Raw genomic sequence first — 16,671 nt, forward strand, 5'->3', positions numbered from 1 at the left:
TGTTTATCCAATCATGAGATGAAGGCATTGTTTACCAGTAAATATTTTGGAGGGCTGATGAAACAAAGTACAGAAAATATAAATAATTATTCTTCAATAACTTTATCACTCGACTCGCTCTCTCCTGGCACGGTTGGGATATTTTCGAGAATATATTTAATATTATTGCATTTTAAATAAGTATTCTGTTAATAATGTTGGCTGTCGACTAGAGAGTAAAGTCAATAAGAAACATTGTGTAATCTTTTAAAAAATTATAATATTACAGTACCTTAGCCACAGCACTAGATGGCAGCACTGAATCTTGCTCATATATTTATTCCCGTACCCGGTCCATCAAGACGGCAAAGAACTTGCGGAGATTCAGCACCTACTTAACGAGGAACGCTTGACCACGTAGTTGTACTGTTTATGGCTTGAGTTTATCACTTGTATAACAGATCAGTGAATGTGTGCAAACGCCAGCACTGAGAACTACGTCTGACATCCGGGTTGTGAAATGATGCTGCTCCGGCAGTAAAATAAGCTTTGCTACGTGTAATTTGGGGTGAAAATGGCTGATAGGAAAACTAATAATGTGCCGAATTCCAGCGCAAATTTACTGTTTTCTGCGGCACCGGAGTTCAACTTCAATTTACCTGTCATACCTGTCAGCCAGGCCAGTGGTCCAGCGGTGTTATCAGGAGGTAAGATAACGCCAAGCCAGGCACAGCAGGGCCCCTAGGAATTCAATGACTAACATGACAGCTAGCTAGCCAACTAACTACTAGTTAGTTAGCTGTCAACTAGCACTTGATCATGCGTGACTCTCAGTTACATTACTCATAAGAGTCATTGGACAAAGGCGTCTTTTGCAGGAATGGTTTGTTAAGATCCCCGACGCTCGGTCTGAACATGCATCGCTGGCGGTACAGTTTTGGAACCTTATCTTTCAAATAAGCGACAAATAATAAAAACAAAACAAAATGGTAAATTGATACACACCTTGATAGGGTTAGTGTTCCCACACGGCCATATCTCCATGTTTACAACGCTTGTTTACGGAAAAAGAGGAGACAACCTGTGCTAATTAGCTATTTAGCATGTTCTGAACACCTGTGTGTAACCTTAACCCTGGTGTAGCGTAAGTGTCGTTTCGTTGGATGGAGGCGCCCATAGCAGTATTGATCTGTGCAAAACTGGTACAGTAAGTGTATATTTTTTATTTTAAGGATTCTTTCTCGCTGATTATTGACGTTTCGAAACGTTCAAACACAGCGTGGCGATTGTAGTTCACATGAGGTGAGACGAAGGAATCTGTAACATTGGGGAAAGTAGTGGTTAATTGTAGGGGTGCCCATGGGGCTGGGGATCAGACATGTCCTGTGCGAGAGAGGCAGGTTGAGGTTTCCAGGGTTAGAGTAGTGCAGAAGTTGTCATATGCTGAAGCAGTGAAGAAAGTAGATGGGTCAAGGGGGAGGGATCCTGAGAGATGTGGTGTGAGTAGTAGATATGTACCAGTACAGAGGGATAGGCCAACAAGTGATGTGTTTCAGTAAGATTGGATTTTTTTGCATTTATAGCAATGATTATCAACTGTACTTGCAGAGATGGTACCTAAGTTGTAGAAAATCGAGGTTGTGGTGGCAGCTTCAGAAAGGTATATTTGGGTGTGTGAGACTTGACGTCTGATGTCAAGTCTCACACACCCAAATATACCTTTCTGAAGCTGCCACCACAACCTCGATTTTCTACAACTTAGGTACCATCTCTGCAAGTACAGTTGATAATCATTGCTATAAATGATGGTGTTCCATCCTTTCAGGTTGTAGACCTGAGGTAGGACTAAATAGATGTAAATAGTGGTTATTTTATTATAATAAATATAAATTAGTGTAGTGTTAGATGGTAGGGTATTTGCTTGGGGGAAAAAAGTACAAGGGAATTGTACTCCAGTCTAGTAGGTGGCGGTAATGCAACATTTATTGGATGCCAACTGCCGTTAAACCTCATCGAAGAAGTAGTAGTTCACATGAGGCAGTAGTCGGCTGCGACGCTGGCTGAGAACTGTTGGTAGAATGCCGCCTAGAGTTTGAGAGTTAGCTGTCCACAAGCCCATTACATATTTTAAACTTGTGAATAAATCTCTGCAATGTATTAGATATCAGGACATTTCTTTGGGAATTGTTTTAATAGCTTGGTAAATAAGTAGAATAACAGTTGCTACAGCTTAGCTGAGGATCGCTTAGCTCTCAAAGGAGAGATTGTTTTCATCTCTACATGTATTTGTGAAATGTATTGACATGTTGAATAATAATAATTTATTACATTTCTATGGCACTTTTTGTAGAATCTCAGTGCTTCAAGAGCAAAAAAAACTAAAAAGCAATATGTCATGATGGGTCAACCAGTAGTGGCCAAATCTTTGAAAGCGGCATCCTCCGAAGATGGAGAGGGTCAGCCAAAAAGTATTAACCTGTCAGTCAATCTGCAGATCCGTGGCTCAAAAACGCCAGATATATGCAATAAAAACAAAACGATATCAAAAACAACAAAAAATATACACATTTACAGGAGCTCTGTGCACCGAGCTGTTTGTTTGAACTACTAGCACACAGCTCAGACACTCATGCATACCCCACAATACATGCAACCATTGGTCTCTTCACAGTTCCCAAGTCCAGAAAAGACAATGGGAGGCGCGCAGTACTACATGAAATTCTATTCCACATCAAGTAACTAACTCATGCAAGTCGCAAAATCWGATTTAAAAAACATATAAAGGTACACCTTATGGAATATTAGTGACTGTGAAGACCCTTACAAAAATGTACCATGGTAGTACAAAGATTATTTTTTGGTGTCACTACCATGGCAGTACCATGGTATTTACCTGCTAAAAAATCATGCCATTTTTAAAATTGTAATAGCTACCATGGTACCCAAATTAACCATGGTAGTACAAAGAAAAAAATACCATGGTTTTGTATTAGCAGCATGTAGTAAAACATGTAAGCATGGTAGTTGTTTACATTGTATGATGAGGGCCTGTGTCCCACCGTTTTTCGGGTAAAGTGACCAAAAGCATACCCTCTTAAACCCCTTTAGTTCAAACTGAAAAACCACAACACACATGATGTAGTGCACCCTCTTAAACCTTGGGACCTGGATAGGGTAGAGCGAGAAGAATGGAGTCTGAAACATTGAAGATTTAAAATGAGTTAGTTTATCTGGTGCATCTTTCTTCAATACAGTTTTCAGTTGTCTCTCTCTCTCATTCAACTGACTTGGCTAATCTTATACAATTTCTAAATAGCCAACACACAAAAAAAACTATTTTAAACGATCCTCCACCAAATTTCACAGTGGGTGTGAGACACTGTGGCTTGTAGGCCTCTCCAGGTCTCGCACCCACTGTGAAATCTGGTAGAGGATCGGTGATGATCTGGGGGTGCTTCAGCAAGGCGGGAATCGGGCAGATTTGTCTTTGTGAAGGACGCATGAATCAAGCCACGTACAAGGTTGTCCTGGAAGAAATCTTGCTTCCTTCTGCTCTGACAATGTTCCCCAACTCTGAGGATTGTTTTTTCCAGCAGGACAATGCTCCATGCCACACAGCCAGGTCAATCAAGGTTGTGCGAATGGAGGACCACCAGATCAAGACCCTGTCATGGCCAGCCCAATCTCCAGATCTGAACCCCTTGAAAACCTCTGGAATGTGATTTGTGGCCTGCTGGAGGTCATTTTGCAGGGCTCTGGCAGTGCACTCCTTGCACAAAGGCGAGGTAGCGGTCCTGCTGCTGGGTTGTTGCCCTCCTACGGCCTCCTCCACGTCTCCTGATGTACTGGCCTGTCTCCTGGTAGCGCCTCCATGTCTGGACACTACGCTGACAGACACAGCAACCTTTTTGCCACAGCTCGCATTGAGTGCCATCCTGGATGAACTGCACTACCTGAGCCACTTGTGTGGGTTGTAGACTCCGTCTCATGCTACCACTAGAGTGAGAGCACCGCCAGCATTCAAAGTGACCAAAACATCAGCCAGGAAGCATAGGAACTGAAAAGTTGTCTGTGGTCACCACCTGCAGAATCACTCCTTTTTTGGGGTGTCTTGCTAATTGCCTATAATTTCCACCTTTTGTCTATTCTTTTTGCACAACAGCATGTGAAATTTATTGTCAATCAGTGTGCTTCCTAAGTGGACAGTTTGATTTCACAGAAGTGTGATTGACTTGGAGTTACATGTGTTGTTGTTTAAGTGTTCCCTTTATTTTTTTGAGCAGTGTATTAATTTTACCCTAACACATACTATAAAATGTAAAACAGAGAAACTGATATTTTGCAGTGGTCTCTTAATTTTCAGAGCTGTGTGTATATATTTTTATTTTTATTTAACCTTTATTTACCAGGTAGGCTAGTTGAGAACAAGTTCTCATTTGCAACTGCGACCTGGCCAAGATAAAGCATAGCAGTGTGAACAGCACACACAGAGTTAACCATGGAGTAAACAATAAACAAGTCAATAACATGGTAGAAAAAAAAGAGAATCTATATACAATGTGTGCAAACGGCATGAGGTAGGCAATAAATCGAATAATTACAATTTAGCAGATTAACCATGGAGTGATAAATCATCAGATGATCATGTGCAAGAAGAGATACTGGGTGTGCAAAAGAGCAGAAAGTAAATAAATAAAAGCAGTATGGGGGGTGAGGTAGGTAAATTGGGTGGGTAGTTTACAAGATGACTATGTACAGCTGCAGCGATCGGTTAGCTGCTCGGATAGCAGATTTTAAAGTTGTTGAGGGAGATAAAAGTCTCCAACTTCAGAGATTTTTGCAATTCGTTCCAGTCGCAGGCAGCAGAGAACTGGAAGGAAAGGCGTCCAAATGAGGTTTTGGCTTTAGGGATGATCAGTGAGATACACCTGCTGGAGCGCGTGCTGCGGGTGGGTGTAGCCATCGTGACCAGTGAACTGAGATAAGGCGGCACTTTACCTAGCATAGCCTTGTAGATGACCTGTATTGAGTTATGGTGACTCAATGTTGGTGCTAGCAAATCGTGAGACCAGTTATCAAAACGCCTCGATATAAGATAATTTAGTTCAGCGTTCCTCAGCTATCTACAGCAGTGTCAGGTCAACAGAACTGTCGTATCAACAGAACCCTTGTTTGTCTGTAGTTAATTAGTCAGTTGAGTTTCTCAAAGGGTGGATTCACATTGGATTGTTGACATTGTGCACATTTAGAATGAATGTACTGTTCAAATCTACTGCAGTAACTCAGTTGCTCAAATTTTCTGTTTTTCCAAGATGATACTGCAGATGTCGGAGAAGAAGACAGCTTTCTTGGCCAGGCCTCTGGAAATGCCCCAGCACCATCCACGTTTAGCTACTTCTCCAGTCCCGTGAACAGTGGTGACCCATTTGCCTCCATCGGTCATCAGCCGGCATGTCCACCACCAGCGTCACTCTCAGTATCCCTCGCGACATCGGGACCAACTTCTGTTCCCAGTGTTGCTAGCATGGCCCCAACACCCCCTGTCCCACTAATCAACTCCAACCCTGCTGTGCCACAGCCATTTGGCACTGGTGTTCATCAGAAACCCATGGGAAGCTACACTCCTCCCCCTAGCACAGTGACCCCACCCCCTCCACAAGCCCCCGATCAGAGTTATAATCCGTACCGTCACACACCCCTCAGCAGCAGAACCAAACCCTATATGCCAGCTCCAGAGGTCCAGTCGCTATTCCATCCACCGCCGCAGCAGAATCCGTACACTGTGGGCTCTCCAGCTCCAACATTCCAATCGGCACCTTCCACATTCACAAAGGTAAACAACTCCACTCTGATAGGGTGTTAGCATTCACTGGTTTATCTTGCTATTTATTGCCTGACAATCAGGCTAATATATATATGTCTTTACTCTCCCTTCAGCCCTCCCCCCCACAGATTCAGGGGCCTCCCCCTATGGCCCAACACTCCGCCACGGCTGGAGCACTGGTCCCAGCCAATCAAATGATGCAATACAACGTGTACGAGGCTGTTCAGCCTCACTGGTTCTTCTGCAAACAAGTGGAGTCCAAGAGCGCCTGGCTTCCCTTCAGTATCCTGGACTCCATTCAGCTGGAGGAGATCTATAATTCAGGTGAGATGAAGGATCTGATTTCTACTACATTAGAGCCATTCATAGTATAGTTATCGAAGTTGACTTTGCATTGCTCTCTTGTTTATTTAGGCCTAGCAATTTGTTAAAGCTCTCTGGTTAAACAGTGCAGCGAGCATTTCAAAATGTTTTGAAACATTATCCGTTGCATGCACTAATAAACACGACCCTAATTTATGCACACTCACAGAAACCTGATCATCTCATGAGTCTGTTATTTTTTGTTTTTCATAAAATTGTATGTTGTCAAGCATATGTCTTTTCACTGTTCTTTTATTTCTTTACTTATTGTTCACCTAACACCTTTTTTGCACTATTGGTTAGAGCCTGTAAGTAAACATTTCACTGTAAGGTCTACACCTGTTGTATTCGGCGCACGTGACAAATACACTTTGATTTGAACTCCTTTTGTCGTGAATCTTTTCCTGTCGCACTGCATTTTCTGGTACGTAAAGCAAATATCTGTGAGAAAAAGACAGACTACATTTTTTATTCTCCTCTAGTGCAACCGGACCCTGAGAACGTGATTGTGTGCACAGACGGAGGGCGCTACGATGTGCAGCTGTATGACCGCATACGAACAGCTGTATTCTGGGAGGAGGAACCTACAGAGGTGCGGCGCTGCACCTGGTTCTACAAGGGAGACTCAGACAGCCGCTTCATCCCCTACTCAGAGGAGTTCAGCGAGAAGCTAGAGGTTTGTCGCATCGCTAAAAAAAACAGGACCTTGTGTTGACCAGGGTCATGTTCCTTATGAAGGAAAATGGTCATAAAAAGGGATGTACTTCTGAAAACGCTTGTTTGTTTTCCATTGCAAAAGTTTTGCTATGTTTTACTACAGTGTGCCCTAATGAACAATACCCAGGTTTTGTCTCACTGTTACCCAAATTATAATACAGCTGACCATGTGGTGTTAGGTTTTATCCCTGAGAGTGGACTGATAGGTGACTGTTATGTCTGAGCTTTGTTTGATTGGCTGTCTTCTCTATGTAGGGAGAATATAAGAAAGCTGTGTCAACCAATCAATGGCACCGTCGGCTGGAGTTCCCATCAGGGGAAACCATTGTCATGCACAATCCAAAGGTATGTTGGTAGGCCTTAATTTTACGGTGCAGAATTACCAGGTGTTTACTAAAATTACATGGTAACATGGTAATCACAAAGTAGTAACTTATTCATAACTTGTTTTGTTCTTTGGAATTCATTAAAACAAGCACCATTAGTTACCAATTGTGAACACTGATCAAGACCGTAAGGAAAAATAACATCATGGTTTTGAGTTGACTTTGTTTGCAGACCCAGACATGACTGTATTTCTAGTTTGTGAAAAGGCCTTTTTATGTCTTTCAACAGGTGATAGTACAATTCCAGCCCTCCGACATGCCAGATGAGTGGGGTACGACCCAGGATGGACAGACCAGACCCAGGGTGGTCAAGAGGGGCATCGATGATGACCATGACGAAGTTCCCGATGGGGAGCTCCCTCAGGTGGATCACTTGGTGTTCATGGTGCATGGCATCGGTCCAGTCTGTGACCTGAGGTTCAGGAGCATGGTGGAGTGTGGTATGTGTGATTTCTCCATATAGCCTCTATATTTCCCAGAGCTATAATAATATTGTATTATGGATGTGCTTGTTTATGTCCTGAATGGTATATGTCATGGTATGTTCTTCCTGTTATGTTGTTGTTTACTATGCCCAGCAATAATTAATAGCGTTTATTGAATGTCATTGTGTTGAATATCCATTTAGTACTCCATACTACCCCAGATAGAGTATTACAAATGTGTGTTCCTTGTGTTCACAGTGGATGACTTCCGGAGTGTATCGCTGAAGCTGCTGCAGAGTCACTTTAAGAAGGCGCAGGATGAGCATGTCATCAGCCGAGTGGAGTTCCTTCCTGTTCAGTGGCACACGGCCCTGCATGGGGATGCCACAGGGGTGGACAAGTGAGGAGACACTAATGGAATTTGAGGACGTTCATACACTTGGGAATAGGGCCTGTTCTTTGTGGGATAGGGAAATTATATTGTAAAACAAAACATCTGTGCTGACCTGAGTGGCAAGCTTGTACAAATGGCTGTGTCACAAAATGTTACTAGCTGTCAAAACCTTGCTAATGCTTCCTTTGTCCTTATTTCCTCAATTTCTCTCAGTTCATTGAAGGAAGAGGTCCAAGGGAGGGACCTTAGATCCTCTCTTCCAATGTGCCTTGAGAGGAATTGAGGAAACAAGGATGGAGGAAGCAAGGATTTGATGTCTAGTAAAGTTTTCAGACACAGCTAATCTCTCTGACTCAATCAATTTCCTACTGTTGTTTTAGGAGGATAAAGAAGATCACCCTGCCCAGCACAGGTCGTCTGCGTCACTTCACTAACGAGACCCTCCTAGATGTGCTGTTCTACAACAGCCCCACCTACTGTCAGACCATCATGGACACAGTCGCCCTGGAGATTAACAGGATCTATGCCCTGTTCTTGCAGCGGAACCCAGACTTCACAGGAGACATTTCAGTATCCGGACATAGTTTAGGTACAAACACCAAGGGACACTTTTCCAGACCCAGATAAAGCCTAGTCCTGGATTAAAAACCTTTGTGTTTTTTAGGCCAGGACTAGGCTTATGCTGTGTTTAGGGGGGCGCAAAAACCGTCATATCAGTCGACATAGCGGGACAAGAAAGAGGGTGACGGCAAAAGCAAGCTAGCACAATGGTATGCATTGCTATGGGGATTTCAGTAAGCGATCAGTGCAAATCAACATCCGGTAGAAAACAACGGTACAGCAGATGACAAAAGTTGAAAGATTTGAACTCTGACGGCAAGTCCCATCTACCGTGGCGGCTGATGGAATTTACCATTGTGCCCTTATTGAAAACAATGACATCCGGTTTGCCGTCTGCCTCATACCATCTAAACGCAGCATTAATCTGGGTCCGGGAAAGCATCCCCAAGTGTTCATACTTTTAGCTTAGTCATGTGAGAAAGATTTGGACAAACCTGTCTCTCTGAATGTTTGTTTGCAGGTTCTCTCATACTTTTCGACTTGCTGTCAAACCAGAAGAATGGCTTACCTTTGCAAACCATGCCAACTGCTAATGGGGGCCACCCTGCAGACACCAAACAGGTAGTGGGTCCATAACTATCCAAACATCGTTTATTTCATTATTTAGGTGACACCAGAGTGTAACAATAGTAGTATAACCTAGAGTTTCCCACTTCTCCTTAAAGCAGGTGGCTTCCCCTGCTGTTGTTACTTCACATGCTGCTGTGGAGGAGGAGCCTAAAGAGGAAGGGGAGGAGTTTGTCGATCTTTCTTCTGCTTTGGAACATCTGGGCCTGTCTGAGTACCAGAGCACTTTAGAACAGGAGAAGATTGACCTTGAATCTTTTGTAAGAACCATCCTTGCTTGTCATGAACCCATACAGTTATTGATATTTACTTTCAATACTTATCACACTATTAAAGAGACATTACACTCCAAAATAAAAAGTTTGACAGATGTTTTCAGATCTCAAAAGTCTAGGTGAGTCACGCCATTGGTTGTGTAGATCCAGCTTTATGCCTAAATCAATCATGATTCCTACCCCAAATGAATGGAAAATATTATTTACTATGCTTATCTTTTCATTTTTGATTGTGGCTATATGGATATAGCTGGATCTACAAAACACATTGGTATGGGCTTATCTGAACAGAACAACATATGAGGTCTGAAAATAACTGACTTTTGAGTGAAATGTCCCAGGAACCGAAATTAAATTATTCAATTATATATTGCAATGACTCCCTAGACCATATCATAGAGTCAGTGGTTGCAATCTAATTTCCTCTCTCCTATATTCTGTTAGCTTATGTGCACAGTTGAGGACCTGAAAGAGATGAGCATTCCATTGGGGCCAAGGAAGAAAATAGCCAAGTTTGTCAAAGAAAGAGCAATTAAGCAGGTGATCATTTAATCGTCTTTTTCGCTCAGACACCAGGGCTGTGTTCAATAGGAAGAAAATGTTTTGAAACGGGGCGGTGCTACCTGAACTTAGAATACAAAGTTCTGTTTTCTATTGCTAAATGTTTCGCTACAGTGTGCCCTACTGAACAACGATCCAGTGATGGTTAAAACAGTGACAACTAAACATAATCGTGTGTTCATGTGCCTTCAATCTTCGGACTCCTTTTGTCAGGTAGCACAAGAGAAGAAGGCAGCCGAAGTTAAAGTGGCCAGTCAAGAGGTTGTCCCTGCCCAATCAAGCGAGCCCCTCCCAGGGCCAGGCACCACGAAGCTTCCTGTTGGCGGGACTTACTCCTCTGTCCATGTGGATTACAACTACTTTGATGTTGGCACTGGACAGGTAAACCTAAACCTCTGTCAGGATTCAATCAGAACAGCGGTGTCGAAGGTGTAACTGCGTTAGAGCTGTCAAATCCTCAAGCGGCTCCTGGTTTTACGTATTGCAGACATTGCCATTGGATGCACCAAGATGCATTTGTAGAAATCCCATGCAGCCGCGTTACACGTTCGAACACTGGAATGTGTAATGTAATCTACACCTCGATTAGGCTAATATAAATCGCTTTAATTTAATTTAATGATCAGTGTTATTATTTCTATATAGCCTACACTTTCTCGTTCTGAACTTCTAACGCGGGTGGGATATAAGGACAGGTGTGGTTTCGTAACAGTGACCACAAGAGAAGCTGCTCACCGATTTTACAGCTCTAACGCAGTTACACCTCCGACACGCCTAAACAAAAGCTAATGCAGGTTACCGTTGATCAGAATCCTGACCTAATGATGTTAGTCTACAGCCTTTCTGTTATGTCATGCATAAGCATTAATTTTCATTAGGACACATCTTTTTCCCTCAAAGCATTACATTTTTTATGTAACCCTTATTTATCCAGGAAGTCCCATTGAGGTCAGAAGACCTCTTTCCCAAGGGATACCTGGCCATGAAAAGATTATGTGGTGTGTGTGTGGATCTAAAGTACACTGAACAAAAATATGAACGCAACATGATAAGTGTTTCATGAGCTAAAATAAAAGATCCCAGAAATGTTCCATACCCACAAAAATATAATTTTCTCAAATTTTGTCCATACATTTGTTTACATCCCTGTTAGTGAGTGTTTCTCCTTTGCCAAGATAATCCATCCACCTGACCCATGTGGCATATCAAGAAGCTGATTAAACAGCATGATCATTACATTGAGGGAGCGTGCAATTGGCATGCTAACTGCAGGAATGTCCACCAGAGCTGTTGCCAGATATTTTAATGTTCATTTCTCTACCATAAGCTGCCTCTAACGTTGTTTTAGAGAATTTGGCAGTATGGCCAATCGGCCTCACAACCGCAGACCACGTGTAACCACAACAGCCCAGGACCTCCGCATCCGGCTTATTCACCGGCAGGATCGTCTGAGACCAGCCACCCGGACAGCTGATGAAACTGAGGACGTCATGTGGGCGAGCGGTTTGCTGATGTCAACATTGTGGCAGTGGGGTTATGATATGGGCAGGCATAAGCTACGGACAACGAACACAATTGCATTTTATCGATGGCAATTTAAATGCACAGCAATACCATGACGAGATCCTAAGTCCATTGTCGTGTCATTCATCCGCTGCCATCACCTCATGTTTCAGCATGGTAATGGAAAGGGGGGATACGTAGTCAGTTGTACAACTGAATGCCTTCAACTGAAATGTCTTCTGCATTTAGCTCTGAATCAGAGAGGTGCGGGGGGCTGCCTTAATCGACATCCACGTCTTCGGCGCCCAGGGAACAGTAGGTTAACTGCCTTGATCGGGCAGAACGACAGATTTTTACCTTGTCAGCTCAGGGAATCGATCCAACAACCTGAAAGCTGAAAATGTCCCAGTTCTTCCATGGTCAGCATACTCACCAGACAGACTCCCTCTCACCAGACACCCACCAATATCCTGCAACTTCGCACAGCCATTGAAGAAGAGTGGGACAACATTGCACAGGCCACAATCAACAGCCTGATCAACTCTATGCGAAGGAGATGTTGCGCTGCATGAGGCAAATGGTGGTCACACCAGATACTGACTGGTTTTCTGATCGCCCCTACTTTTTTTTAAGGTATCTGTGACCAAGAAATGCATATCTGTATTCATAGTCATGTAAAATCCATAGATTAGGGCCTAATTCATTTATTTACATTTATTTATTTCCTTATATGAACTAACTCAGTAGAATCTTTGAAATTGTTGGATGTCTGTTTTTATATTGTTGTTCAGTGTAGTTATCTAAAAGCACTGTCTTGTCTGGTGTTGGTGTTCTGCTCCATAGGTGTCTGTTGTGTACCACACTCTGGACTTTGAACCGGTGAATTTCTTTGCCCTGGGATCTCCCATAGGGATGTTCCTCACAGTGCGAGGGCTGAAGAAGATAGAGGAAAACTACCAGCTACCCACATGCAAGGGATTCTTCAACATTTACCATCCGGTTAGCCAATCTTTCCCAGATATATCTTTCCTGGAGTATGGGTGTGCATGCAGATGACATACTGTATGTGATGACATACACTGTCAGCTATAAAGCACTTTGACAACTGTTTACATACAAATGACTTCATAAATGCATTTGATTGAGCTGTGACATGGTTAATGCCAATGTGTTTCATTAAAGTAGACCAGGGTAGCAAATACTGTACATTCATTCATATGCAAGGGTGTAATCAAATTGTTGTTGTTTTTTGTTCTAAATGTAAAAAAATTTGCTTGCTCTTTCTGGTTTGTTTTAGCTGGACCCAGTTGCTTACAGGATTGAGCCCATGATCTTGCCAGACTTGGACTTGAAACCTGTTCTGATTCCACATCACAAAGGGAGGAAGAGGCTGCATCTTGGTATGGAACTACTGGCTATTTTATCCTCAGATTTCTTTTCTATTTCTTACCCTACCATTGTCAACCATTGGTAATTTGTTTTAGGATAATGACTGTGAGGGGTTTACATGATGGATTGTTTGTGTATGGCAGAGCTGAAGGAGAGTCTGTCCCGCATGGGTTCGGACCTCAAGCACGGCTTCATCAGCTCCGTGAGGAGTGCCTGGCAGACCCTCAACGACTTTGCCCGCGCTCACACCTCCAACGCCCAGCTGGCGGCCGAGCTCGCCATGGTGGCCAATCAGATCAAGGAGGAGGAGGAGAAGCATGCACACAGCGATGGTGAGCATAAGGGCACAGTGATTAAATAAGTAATGAAATATTGGTATTTTGGTTTATTTGTATGGGGGGGAGGGTGTTAACTTGTAAAAACTTTGGTTAGTTGCAGAACACAGGATAGTGGAGAGTCCTGAGCTGCTGAGAGAAGAGGAGGCCCAGATGAAAATAGGAATGCTGAACGGGGGGAACCGCATCGACTATGTCCTACAGGAGAAGCCCATCGAGAGCTTCAACGAATACCTTTTCGCCCTGCAGAGTCACCTGTGCTACTGGTATGAATATCGGTTCTGGCACTTTTACATTAAGGTGGAAATGGTGACTGTGCACTGTTGAATACTTTTAATGTGGGCCTTGGCTGGATCAGCCACTCGTATCATTCTGCCTCTTGGGCGCTCCACACGAGGTTATACTTGTGTGTGGTTGTTTGTAGCTTCAGCATGATAAAAATTTAGCCATATGATGTTTTATTCTCAATAACCACTAATGCCGATTTTGAGTCTACTGCTTAAGAGTTTTGAATCTGAGGCTGAAACCCACTCTATGGCTTGGATTGTTTGTCTTCTCTACACAGCTGATCTATTTTAAGTTCATGTATTCTGTTTGACAAATAATTCAGTTTGTAGTCATTCATATTTATTTGTGCCTTTCTTTTTGCAGGGAGTCTGAAGACACAGCCCTACTACTCCTAAAAGAGATTTACATGACCATGGGGATATACCCAGAACAGATTCTACACTGATGCAATAGATTGGTAGCCTGGTGGAACCAGCCTGGTTGCTACATTTTCCATTCTCTTTCACTGCATGTAAGTTAAATGGAATGGTGAACACAGCTATCAGGCTGGTTCCACCAGGTTGATTAGAGTGAATAATAAACCTTTCTAAAACCCTCATAATGTTTATCTCCCCATCAGGTTTGGCCATGTAAATGTGTTTAATTTTATATATGCTTCTTTGTTAATATTCATTTTCCTTTATTGTATAGTCTCATAGTCTATTGTATGAAGATGAATACGCTTGTAATATACCATTTGTCTTAAATTAACTAGATCAYGTTAGTGGATTCCAAAACCACTTGTTTGAAATTACATTTGTATAGCCTAACTTCTAGAACTCGTGAGGTTTGCATGGAGTTTGCTTGCTGAACACTATGGAATCACCAAATGTAACATTTACAAGAGAAATCACATAACTGCAAATTAAATATTTACCTCAGGTTTATTTAGTTTAAAAATAGTTGTAAAATAAACCATTTTACTTTCACATTATTTGACTTATTTTCAGTCTTCAGTGCTTTTTATGTTGTATTTTTATTGCTGATTGTTAGAAACCTTTTTATTAAATTGCACAAGTAGACTTCCACATATCCTCCTTAAATCTGGTTAGAAATAGAAGACAGCTTTTACTTTCTGCTTCAAAAACCAGGGTTCCTCCATTACCTTAGTATGCTTAAATATACAAAGGTTGGTGTAACTACTTTGGTGATGAGCGATTTAACCGGTTATTAAACAACTAATTGACAGACGTCATTTCAATTACTTGAATCTATATATTTTTTTTTGGTGAGCCCAACTCGCTGTTTCTCTAGAGAGAAATCAAATCATTCACGAGAGAAGTTAAGTGGAGAACTATATCGGACACTGGGCTGAAGGGAGTTGTAGTTTTCATTAAGACATATTCAACATAGTTCAGCGCACAAACGTGATAATTAACAGCAATGACCATAATCCACTGTGCCTGTTCTTTTCCGGCTCGGACAGAGATGGATACACTTATGCCTGCTATGTTCGGTTAGATACACACCGACCGCATAAGCCACCGGGTGAGAGAAATGTACACAACACGATGGGAACGAGGGATAGAGACGGTTCGTGAAAGTATACGTTATCTACTTTGAAAACCTAGCAGAATTATTGCCCGACAGCAACGTTACAGTATGGGGAGAATAGAGAACTCTTATTTTTGGCTTTGTAATATGCATTAAAATGAAAATAATTTGTCATTATTTCAAAAATATTGAAATCGAAAAACGTTCATATTTTTTAATCGAACTAAAACCGAACCGACCTCAAAAAGCACAAATCAGGCAGCACTAAACTACTTGAATGGATTGGAGTGAAAAGAGGGCCAGTTGTGTTATTCAGTCAGTTAAGCTTTTCAGGAATTTTTTTAGCTCCGAGGCTTTCAAGAACCAAAAGACTGGAAACCATTTTTTTTATATAGAGAGAGGAGAGGGCAATGTTTTAATGAGAAAATATGCTTTTAAAAAAAATTCTAAGGCTGTCATGAGGACTCTTGTGATACAAAAAAAGTTACTGTGTAACCTGGGATGCATTCAGTTCGCTTCAACGTTTTTTACATTGCGTGACGGTTTGTACTGAATTACACGATTCCCCAGTCTTTGACAGACGTTTGCTCCCGTTTGGTGGATGTGACCTGGTCAATGTGTGTGACAATCTAAAATCGCAAACTCGTGCAGCACACCATATACCATATATACAACTCACCTTCCGTGGCCTCCAACTGCTCTTAAATACAAGTAAAACTAAATGCATGCTCTTCAACCGATCGCTGCCTGCACCTGCCCGCCCGTCCAGCATCACTACTCTGGACGGTTCTGACTTAGAATATGTGGACAACTACAAATACCTAGGTGTCTGGTTAGACTGTAAACTCTCATTCCAGACTCACATCAAACATCTCCAATCCAAAGTTAAATCTAGAATTGGCTTCCTATTTCCCAACAAAGCAACCTTCACTCATGCTGCCAAACATACCCTCGTAAAACTGACCATCTTGCCGATCCTCGACTTCGGCGATGCCATTTACAAAATAGCCTCCAACACCCTCCTCAACAAATTAGATGCAGTCTATCACAGTGCCATCCATTTTGTCACCAAAGCCCCATATACTACCCACCACGGCGACCTGTACGCTCTCGTTGGCTGGCCCTCGCCTCATACTCGTCACCAAACACACTGGCTCCAGGTCATCTACAAGACCCTGCTAGGTAAAGACCCGCCTTCTCTGCTCGCTGGTCACCATAGCTGCACCCACCCGTAGCATGCGTTCCAGCAGGTATATCTCACTTGTCACCCCCAAAGCCAATTCCTCCTTTGGCCGCCTCTCCTTCCAGTTCTCTGCTGCCAATGACTGGAACAAACTACAAAAATCTCTGAAACTGGAAACACTTATCTCCCTCACTAGCTTTAAGCACCAGCTGTCAGAGCAGCTCATAGATCACTGCACCTGTACATAGCCCAAACAACTACCTCTTCCCCTACTGTATTTATTTATTTTGCTCCTTTGCACCCTAGTATTTGTACTTTGCACACTCAT

At 42.6% G+C, this 16,671-nt stretch overlaps 1 protein-coding gene across 2 annotated transcripts; it reads left to right on the top strand.

The window, feature by feature from the left end:
• Nucleotides 1-367: 367 nt before the first annotated feature.
• Nucleotides 368-14,600, top strand: LOC111977891 (SEC23-interacting protein). 2 transcript variants are annotated; one of them, XM_024007667.3, is made up of 17 exons: nt 368-686; nt 5,292-5,812; nt 5,917-6,127; nt 6,649-6,842; nt 7,139-7,228; nt 7,499-7,709; nt 7,953-8,094; nt 8,469-8,677; nt 9,170-9,270; nt 9,375-9,536; nt 9,996-10,091; nt 10,326-10,493; nt 12,459-12,614; nt 12,913-13,015; nt 13,148-13,336; nt 13,437-13,605; nt 13,991-14,600. In XM_024007667.3, the coding sequence occupies exons 1-17, from the start codon at nt 554-556 to the stop codon at nt 14,070-14,072; spliced, it is 2,937 nt and encodes a 978-aa protein (XP_023863435.1). In that variant the 5' UTR covers nt 368-553; the 3' UTR covers nt 14,073-14,600. The 2 variants fall into 2 exon arrangements, with proteins under 2 accessions (XP_023863435.1, XP_023863436.1); XM_024007668.3 differs by having other exon boundaries at nt 9,378-9,536.
• Nucleotides 14,601-16,671: the final 2,071 nt, after the last annotated feature.

The sequence above is a fragment of the Salvelinus sp. IW2-2015 genome, linkage group LG18, assembly GCF_002910315.2.
Source record: "Salvelinus sp. IW2-2015 linkage group LG18, ASM291031v2, whole genome shotgun sequence".
Lineage (NCBI taxonomy): Eukaryota > Metazoa > Chordata > Actinopteri > Salmoniformes > Salmonidae > Salvelinus > Salvelinus sp. IW2-2015.

Excerpts from the sequence above, each read along its gene's own strand:
- LOC111977891 (XM_024007667.3), top strand. The coding sequence starts at position 554 with ATGGCTGATAGGAAAACTAATAATGTGCCGAATTCCAGCGCAAATTTA. Across the intron at positions 687-5,291 it reads TCCAGCGGTGTTATCAGGAG|ATGATACTGCAGATGTCGGA; the intron begins GTAAGATAACGC and ends TGTTTTTCCAAG. Across the intron at positions 10,494-12,458 it reads TTGATGTTGGCACTGGACAG|GTGTCTGTTGTGTACCACAC; the intron begins GTAAACCTAAAC and ends TCTGCTCCATAG.